The sequence below is a fragment of the Myripristis murdjan genome, chromosome 6, assembly GCF_902150065.1.
Source record: "Myripristis murdjan chromosome 6, fMyrMur1.1, whole genome shotgun sequence".
Classification (NCBI taxonomy): Eukaryota; Metazoa; Chordata; class Actinopteri; order Holocentriformes; family Holocentridae; genus Myripristis; species Myripristis murdjan.
In genome coordinates this window covers 20,322,199-20,331,809 of record NC_043985.1, presented here as the reverse complement: position 1 = coordinate 20,331,809, position 9,611 = coordinate 20,322,199, and the positions used below count along the sequence as shown (strand labels likewise).

The 9,611-nt window shown below is 39.8% G+C and overlaps 1 protein-coding gene across 1 annotated transcript; it reads left to right on the top strand.

The window, feature by feature from the left end:
• Nucleotides 1-1,552: 1,552 nt before the first annotated feature.
• Nucleotides 1,553-7,768, top strand: lysmd4 (LysM, putative peptidoglycan-binding, domain containing 4). Its single transcript, XM_030054657.1, has 3 exons — nt 1,553-1,683; nt 4,397-4,653; nt 5,384-7,768. The coding sequence occupies exons 2-3, from the start codon at nt 4,408-4,410 to the stop codon at nt 5,936-5,938; spliced, it is 801 nt and encodes a 266-aa protein (XP_029910517.1). The 5' UTR covers nt 1,553-1,683; nt 4,397-4,407; the 3' UTR covers nt 5,939-7,768.
• The last annotated feature ends 1,843 nt before the right edge of the window (nt 7,769-9,611 follow it).

The following is a 9,611-nucleotide window of genomic DNA, read 5'->3' as shown; positions in this document are numbered from 1 at the left end:
GGCACTAACACTACCCCGTCCTCTCCCATGGGACCTAGAGACCCATGTTCATGCTGCCATTTCCCCCTCTTTCTGGCCAAGGAGATGAAAGTCAAGTGACATCTCAGCCCAAGGCTTTGTGCTGCTGCATCCCTCAGTGCCACTCATCCCCTAAATGTTAACTGAAACGACCGAGGAAAGGGAGGAAATGAGAAGAGAGGAGGAGGAGAGTGTGATAGTCTCAGCAGCTTAGATCAAATCAGTTGGTGATTGGTCTTCTGAAAGGAGCTTTTTAGTTACCGTGGGCTAATTAGTCGATAACTCATTAATTGTATTAAGTGGCTAGCAAAGAGGCTACAGACTCATCTGTCACTAACGGGTTTTCTTTTTACTCGTTCAAACATCTCACCTCTGAGAGGCTGCATGCTCAGGCTACACAAAACACAAGTGACACTAATATGTAATATGTTTCCAGAGAAAAGATGTGTTTGTATCTTTAACTTTATCTTTAAGGAAACACTGACTCTGTTGGTTGTATATATCTCTATCTATATCTATCTATCTGTGTATGTATATATACAAAACACTATTTTGCCAAGTTTTTTTCCTTTATAATCTAAGAATTTTTTTCTCTCATTTTTTTCTCATAAATTTTTGAGTTATTTCTAATAAATTTATCATATTTTTTTTCTCAGAATATTACCTTTGACTCCATATTTTTTTCCCTACAATGGCCCTAATAAGCCATCATACACCAGAGAAAAAAATAAATAAATAAATAAACAGGGTGATTGATCCCAGTCACCTTCACACATTGTTATCTACAAGATCTGCCAAACTAGGCCATGTCCTGCTAGTGAGCACAGTGTGCCAGACACACTGCAGATGATGTAGTGTGTGATGCATCAGCTGCAGTTGATGCTGTAAGAGCACACACACACAGCAAAAGGGCTGCTGTTTGTGTGCAGGATATCTCTTTTACTTATATGAATGAAGTTTTGTGTGGCAGCATGCTGTATAAACAAAATGACTATGATGATAAGATAAGAGATAATATATTCCTTTATTAGTCCTACAGTGGGGAAATTTCCAGCATTACAGCAGCAAAGTGGATAGCAAAATACAAAGCATCAGTAAAAACAGGCAATAAATAGCAAGCAAGCAGTATAAACAATATAAACAAGGAGTGTAAAAAATATAGAAAATATAAACAGAATATAAATGTTGTTATAAACAACAACCGAAGCACAGTAACACAGTAGAGTGACCACAGTATATGTGCATTATAGTGCAGTCAGTGCAATCTAGGAGAGTGTGTGGTCTACTGGACGCACTGCTTGTTGTAGAGTCTGACAGCTGATGATGATTACTATTAGTATTGTTAGTAGTAGTAGTAGTAGTAGTAGTAGTAGTAGTGGTTGTGGTGGTGGTGGTGGTGATGGTAGTAGTAGCAGTATTACTAATAATAATGGCATTTTTGGTGGTATAGTTTTCCCTTCCAGTGCATGGAGTAGTTCATATTCCCGATCAGCAGGGGGCAGTAATGCGCCTCTACTGCCTGCCTCCACTGAACAGAAGAAGTCGTGCGGACTGACTGGCTGTAGGAGCAGCGAGACAGGGTGAGGGAGACGGTCAGTGACAACTGCAGCAAGACAGATGGAACAAGGCAGACCAAACTCTGCTAAGTCTGTGAAACTCTGTCCTGTGAGTAGCGTGTATCCACATGGCCTCACACACATGTAGGAGGTACTTGAAACAGTCCGCTAACTCGCTGTCTGCGTGTTGTGTCGTCGGGAGGAGGGCTCACTCTGAAACTAAAGCCGCTGCTAGCTAACCAGCTAGCTGTGGCTTGTTTAGTAAGCAAATGTTGCTTCTCACTGATGCGTTCATGCGCGCCTCGTAAGTCTCGACATTAGATAATAAATGACTTGCCATGTGCTCTGGGACGGAAAAACAATCAAAACGGGCTTTTGAGTGAAATGAAGTCTTTTTTTCTTTTAAAATCGAGTGTCAAAGAGTAAACCTTACTAACTTGTAACAGTACAGTAAGGTGCCCCAGGCTGCAGCTGATTTGATATCCGTAATAGCCTGACGTTGTGTTGGCTCTATTTTCTCCACCAGCCTTGTCATGAGTTGCAGCTGTTGTGTCTGCTTTATCTTCAAGGGACAACTTATAAGATCCATAGAAGTTAAAATATAAAGGATATAAAGACAAACTATTGACGTGCAGAATTTTAATACTAAATATTCCCTGATGGGAATTTTAATACTAAGTATTCCCTGATAGGAATATTTGGTATTAAAATTAGGAATATATTTAGAAAAAAATAGGAATATGTGCTCTCTGTCTTAAGATATCATTTCTTGGCAACACCAAATTCTATTAAGTTATAACTAATTATATGCAGTGTTTACTGTTTATAATTTGTTTATGACATTAAACAAATTGTTAATTATAAAATATATACTACTAACTGTGTGTGTGTGTGTGTGTGTGTGTGTGTGTGTGTGTGTGTGTGTGTGTGTGTCCTCGCGTATGCTTTTAGCAAATCAGCTAAATATTATTCATCTGAGCCATATTGCCGTTGTTTGCTGTGATATGCCTGGCATAGTGGGACAGTCAAGAAACAGCTGTAGACAAATGCCTGTCTGTTACAGATACAGACCTCCCTCTCCAGGGACCTTTTTTTTACTGTGATGACTGTGCTGGAGTAGGAAACAGTAAAACACACGCTGTGCCCTAGTAACATTGATTGAAAGTCATCACGTTAACGAGATGCACAAACTTTATTCTTTGCTGAAGAGACTCACATTTCGGCTCCTGGTGTGTCTTTGTCAGAACAGTGAGCTCCGTATCTCAGTGGTGTATCATGTCTGGCCTCTGCATTGTTCAACTGTTGCATCACAAGGTTGTTGGCAACACTCAGTGATTCACTGGGCTCGGCCCCTGATGTCTTCACATCATAGTCTGTATAAAGGCCTAACAGCACCACTGGTCTAGATGAGAGGTATCAATATTTGCCAACTTTTGTCATGTTGTAAGTGATGTTGCTTACTCTTGTTTGAGTGATATATATATATGGTAATCAACTTAAAGCTCGAGGTCGAGTGCATTCTGATAAAAGCTCATTATTCAGCATCAACCATCCAGCTACAGTGAAGTGGTTGGTCTAGTAGACTAGACTACTGTTCCTTTGCATTACAGTCACAATTTCAATGTTACTGAGACTGTTACGAATACTCTGGATCAACAGCTGCATATCATCTGCAAGTGTAATACGCTGTGTAAGTCACACCCTGCTTCCATCTTGTCACTGCAGTCCTTCCAAACAAAGCTGATCTCCATGGAAATATTTTATCCAACAAACAGTTACACCCAGCAAGTGATGTAAAAATTTAGTGATTAACTACTGCACTGAAGGCAATTGTTGAATCGAGACATTTCAAAATAATAATCAAACATAGATCAGGGAACAGCTGTTCGCTTAATCATATTAGTGAAGTGTCTCACTCAACTCGTCTACAAGCGATGTGCATGTTGTCCTGTGTAGTTTCACAGTGTTTTGTCAGAATTTCAAAACACTTCATTGTGCACTGCAAGATCAATTTATTTGCACCATGTAAATTTAGCTTAATTATATCTCACCACACACATTTGATAGTGTATAACATTCTCTGATGAGAAAAAAACCTGTATTGCTACAGTTTAGGCCAAATGCCAGACCTGGTCCACCAGTGAAATGCTAAAGAGTGGATCCCAGCCCTCCCATATTGCAGGAAGTTGGGTTTCATCTGACAGTTGTGTCATAGCCCCCTTTGGAAGTTTTTGCCATTTCAGTGGAGTTTATTACTTTTCTGTGGCTGCGGATCAAACAGTGATTCTGTGTGTCTGCTGCTGTTTCTGTTCTGCAACACTACCAGAGCTTCTCCACTCAGTTTAACACACAGCTGAAAGGCAACACACAATCTGATCTTGAGATTTTTTTGTAGATGTGCACATGAGCTCCTCAACAAACTTTTAACTAGAAACCCTGTCTCGATATCACAACACCAAGTTGCTGTGACGGACTGATGCATAAATATAAATTCAGTTTATTTAGCGACAGCTCTTTGCTGCCCCATGCAGGCGGCAGCAGCCAAGCTAGACTAGAAGTGGGAAGTAAGGAAAAGAAATTGTTTACTCTCTTTTATGGATTTTTAACTTAATAAATGTTACTAACTATTTCTGACACTTCTTTTAATACAAATGACTAAGAATGAAATATTTTTTGTATATACAGTATGTATGTATACACAAGAAAATATGCATAATAACATTACTCTTTGAACATAGATACAGGCTTATAAGGTTTAAAAATCTCAGTGTCTTTGAATATTAGCCTTTCATTAAATGTTGGGATGGTGACCTTTCTCCTAGATGAGTGTTTCATGATGCGGCGCGGCGAGCTCGGTCCCAGGGCTTTCCAGGCCCCAGTGGATGTCCATGCCAGCGTGGACGGCCAGGTGTACATGTTCAGGAGGAGATCCGATGAATATGTTGACTTCTCAGAGGATGAGGAGTTGAACGTCATGGAGCTGAGACCGCGGGACAGAGCAGGCAATGTCCAGCTGCTGGAGCGGGAAGTGTTGGATGGTGACAATCTCAACAAGCTTGCACTGCAGTACGGCTGCAAGGTGAGAATTACTGGATTTTTTTTTTTTCTTAACTTTTTTGTCTTTTTTGTCTTTTCTGATGTAATGATTTTGGTCCAGTCAATAGAGTTGCAAAGTGGATGGGGTTATTTGGGTTTTTTGCTTCACTAAGCAGCCAATCATTGAGCTTCAAAATCTGTTGCCTGCACTGGTGAAGTTCAGCTACGTAGCATTGAGTCGACTTTATACAGCCTTTTTTAATATCATTTCAACAGCTATGGTGCAGGAGGGGTGGGCAGTATGGCAAAAATATCATGATTTTTTTCTGGCAGGATCAAGGTTCAAGATATGATCACAAATTTTTTTGATGTTGATATTTCCCTGTTTAAATAAATATAGCCCCACATGCCTGAGAGAAAGAACCTAAAAGAAAAATAAATTATTTTACTTTGTTTCGCTCACTGATAGTCTGTTCCTAATGCAAAGCCTAGCTGTTTAGTTGCAAGGCTCTCACCATGTTAGACCCACTGTCTGCTCGTGAAGGTCATATTCTCCTCTCTTAATACTGGACTCTGAATTTTACAGCCAAGGAATGGCGGTGTTTGAAAAATATCTGCAGTAACTCGGAATGTTGTTCAAACTATTTTTAGCAGTCTTGGAGAAAAGAAATGAGGAACATACCTCTGGAACCTGTGGCTCCGCTCACTCAGCTCTTTAGCTCTTTAGTCACTAGAAAGCACTACATTGACCCAAGTACCTCTTTTATCAACAGGTGGCAGATATAAAGCGAGTGAACAACCTTATACAGGAACAAGATTTGTTTGCATTGAAATCCATCAAAATACCTGTGCAAAAGCACAGCTGTTTATTGGAATCTTACACAGACCTCAGTGATCAACAACAAGAAACACCCAGCTCTTCGACCGCATCAGTAAAGCCTCAGGACCGAGCCAGAAACCAAACACATCTACAGGAGGTCACAGACTTTCTCAAGGAGGTGGACCATGATATTGAGAAACTAATTCAAACCACAGATGATCACAATGAGGTTTTCATGTGTAACTCCGAGAGACCCCGAAGGTCTGGGTCCAGAGGGCAGCGCCTGACCAGCCACGGTGCCGACTGGGGCATCCAGTGGTGGAACGCCATAGTTGCCATGCTCCTCATTGGCATCATTCTGCCAATATTTTATGTGGTTTATTTCAAAACAAAAGATAGTGGAGTCATTTCCCCAGCAGATAATGGTGGTGACTTAGGTTCATCCATCAGCTCCTCAAACAGCTCAGGGAGCGCTCCCATCAGTACAGGAGGAGCTGAGCCGGGGTAATGCAGCCTTAAGTCTGAGCTAGTCAGATTTATTTTCAAGAAGAGTGGAATTGATGCTTTGCCTCTCGGAAGCTGATGAAAGATCCAGCTTGGTAGTGTGGCCCAGTTTCTCAATAAGAAAAAAAAATGAGTTTATAAACCTTTTGATATTGTAGTTTATTTTTTTAATTGGAAAAAAAGACGTCTATGCAGAAGGGATATGCAAACCATTATTTTCGATTTGACACACCAAACAAAGCGAGGGTGATTGCATTGATTTATCCTATAGCCTGTACTATCAAAACAGATCTTTTATCAAAAATTATAGTTGATTTACCAGCACAGTATTTTTGCCTTAAGCCTCAACCAGGATTAAACAATGGTTATAAAGGCAGGTGTGAATGAGTGTTGTCACAGCATAGAAGTGTGCAGGGATTAGTTATGTGCCTTTTATTGATGCTTAACTTATTTTTTGTGTCTGTTATTTCCATGCAACTCATCATCATGCTTGTTTTCTGGGTTTTTAACACAGTGCCAAGAATATGAAGTGTTGTCTTTGTACTAAGAATTTGGTGCAATATACTGTATCTCATGCACTATGGATTGTAATGTTTTTGACAGAGCAATCAATCTTTTGACTAGAGTACGAATTCTCTGAAATAAGCACAAGGTTCAATAATGTGCTTAAACATTTTGTTTCCCAATTATGTTGAATTTTATGCAATATTGCACACTTTGTCTTGTGTTTCTGACGGGTAGATAAATCTACCGTTACCAGATGGTCAATCGGTTTTTCAAACTTTGTACAGTTAATGAACCTGGAAAAATAAATATATTTTGTTATGAGTGAAATATTTCTACTTTTTTTTTCAGTGAATTTATAAACATTTTTAGGGACAATCTAAACTTGGAAGAGGGGCTTTGGCCCAGGTGGCTTGTGGCTTTTGTTTCCTGAATAATAAGCATGTGCCCCTTTAAATACAAACATCAAACATGAACACAGAGTGAGTGTCTCGATTATTCTCTAGGAAATAATGTCCTTTTTGTGTTTGTATGTGTGTTTTATTTTAGTTTAAAAGTTTTATCTTTATTTATTTTATTGTTGTCATATTTGAAACATCAGTTCAAAACACTGGTTTGTATCAAGTGATATACATTAATAATGCTTCTCTGTTTCTGATTAGCTGCAGCACCACTTACTATCAATAGATGGCAGCCTGTGAAAGCGTTACTACTGTGATTTTTTTTTTTTTTTTCTTTGGTCAGGATAGTTGTCCTAGTTCTTGCCAACTAAACCCAAGATAGGGTTGGTACTTGATGGCAGAGGTTTCAGTTTTATACATTGCAGCTGAAATTATTAAAGCTTGTCTAAGGCCTTGACTGAAACCACAACTTAATTTTCAGTTTGAAAATGATTTCTTCAAAGTGCACCTCATGGAATGTTCAGTCTTTTTAATGAAGTTTAATTGTTTTCAATCATTATCCCGCAGCTAGAAACAATGTGCGGTCCTCAAGATAATTTTCTGGTTTGGAACTAACAGCACCTACTGCTGTATGGACACCAACATGACGTTTGACATTTTGGGTCAACATTTACTCCTTTGGATGTAGACCTGCACAGCAACACCTCAAAGGATAATGAGTATTGGAGATCTAGTGAACTTTACACAGCCTTATTTAAGCCAACTGTATGGAGTTACTAAGGGAGAACTTAAACACCATCATGGTTCTGTTTTGATGCCCTTCTGTCCAGTTTATCTTCTTGTTTGCGCTGAGCATCGAGTCCTACTCAGTTTTCAAAACAGAGCTGAAGAAAACCTCTAGTTTTGGGCTCACTTTAGATCTGACATGATGTTGAACAGTTTATATGTACAGATAAAAAAAAACACAAACCAACAGCAAATACTTAAGAAATTGTGTATAGTATAATAAAAACATGTAGTATTTAATGCATATTAAATACACTGCAGTTTGCTGTGGTTGACTCTTAACTGGTTACTAGCAGTTTTTCTTTCTTTCATACGCTATTGATCCTCCATTTTTCTCGTCCCCCTCCACAAGAAGGTCAAAGCAAGAGCAGCCCTCCTCCCCCTGCCCCTGCTTTTGTGACGCAAGGGAAGGTGACTGCCGTGGAGGTTTTCTAAATTACCAGCATACTGATGTAGAATATGAATTTCTTATATAATAACCACTGAGTGTGCATATATCAGGCCTCCACCTTATACAGTAGGTCTGTGAATGTCAAAGCGGGAGGAAAAGCAGGCTTTATTAGCATTTGCTAAGCATAATTGCTGTGTAAGAGAAAAAAGAAGTTATAGTTTAGCTCTTTTTGCTGCAGAGGCTCCATGCCTCTTATTATTCCATGACCTGAGACCCTCATCTCATAACCACAGCTCACGAACCCTGCTCTGATCTAGCTCCAGGCCGCAGTGCTCTGGCTTGCTGCCAACTCCCAGGCTGAGGCTTATCCCAGTGTTGATGCATGGGCCTCCTCGCCTTTTTTTTTTTTTTTTCTTCCAACCTGGACAGCTCTACCCCCAACTTTTCTTTATTTGACAAGATCCATGTGAAGCCTGTTCCTATAGAAGATAGATTTAGTTAATAACATGATCTGATTTGTACCTTTTTAAAAAAAAAAAAAAACTCCCAATACATTGCCGCTGATTAAATGTCGTGATACAATAGAGAGTATATCATGTTGACTGTCAATTGTCAGAAAAACTTATCAAAGTAACTATGCAGCAGTCGACTTATATGAAATAGAGGATTTGCCTCAGATTTCTTATAGACTCAGCGTCACTGAAATACATAAGGAGTGGACTTGTACATGTTGGTATAAGCTGAAAACAAATGCGGGCATGTATACATGCTGCACACCATGTTTGTGGGTGGGTGGGTGTGGGTGGGAGGGCTACAGAAAAGCAGATTTTTGTGTGTGTGTGTGTGTGTGTGTGTGTGATCATTTTGAATCCAACACACTTAGTAGCTCACACTGTCCTTGCAGTGAAGGGGGCTTTCCCCCTGAACAAAGCACAACCATCTATACAGTTTGGGTGGAGGGTGAATAGAGGGAAAAGATTCATGGCCAGCCCCAAGCTCTGCAGCTTTAAGAAGTTTGCACACTTGAGCAGCTGGCAGCGAGCCACTTGGCCAACATAAACAGCTCTAATCCTTTTTCCAAGGAGCTTTCAACACTCATCTCTCTGGCACATCGGCCACTGACTCACTCTCTCTTACATTCCTGTCTCTGCTGTGAGTTCTGCAGGGCCATCACCAGGAGGCACTGTGGCCCTTTACAATGTCAATGTAAGGGGTCTATGCTGTTGATCATTATTCACTGCTAAGGTATGTGCCTTCCTTTGATTTTCCCCTGAAGCAAAACAGGTCTCAGTTTTCACTCTTTCTTAGTGGGAATGGAGGCTTTAGTTTCAAGATCTAATGTTGACCTGAAGCCCACAGAACTATGAGTTGTTCAGAAAAATTGGTGTTGACAAAAGTAAACTGGGAACTTTTCATATGGTTTCCATTCCTCACCACCAGACACTTTTATTCAAATCAGGTTTAAGTAAAAGGGTTACTCCGCCAAATGAACTGTCAATAGTAAAAACAATGACTGGAATCCCTCAAAGTCTATGAAACAACAAATGTCTTACAGACAAGATAATGTTAAATAGCTGGTGTTGTGACCAAATAAA

Coding starts and splice junctions, on each gene's coding strand:
- lysmd4 (XM_030054657.1), top strand. CDS start 4,408: ATGATGCGGCGCGGCGAGCTCGGTCCCAGGGCTTTCCAGGCCCCAGTG. Junction 4,654..5,383: donor CACTGCAGTACGGCTGCAAG/GTGAGAATTACT, acceptor TTTTATCAACAG/GTGGCAGATATAAAGCGAGT.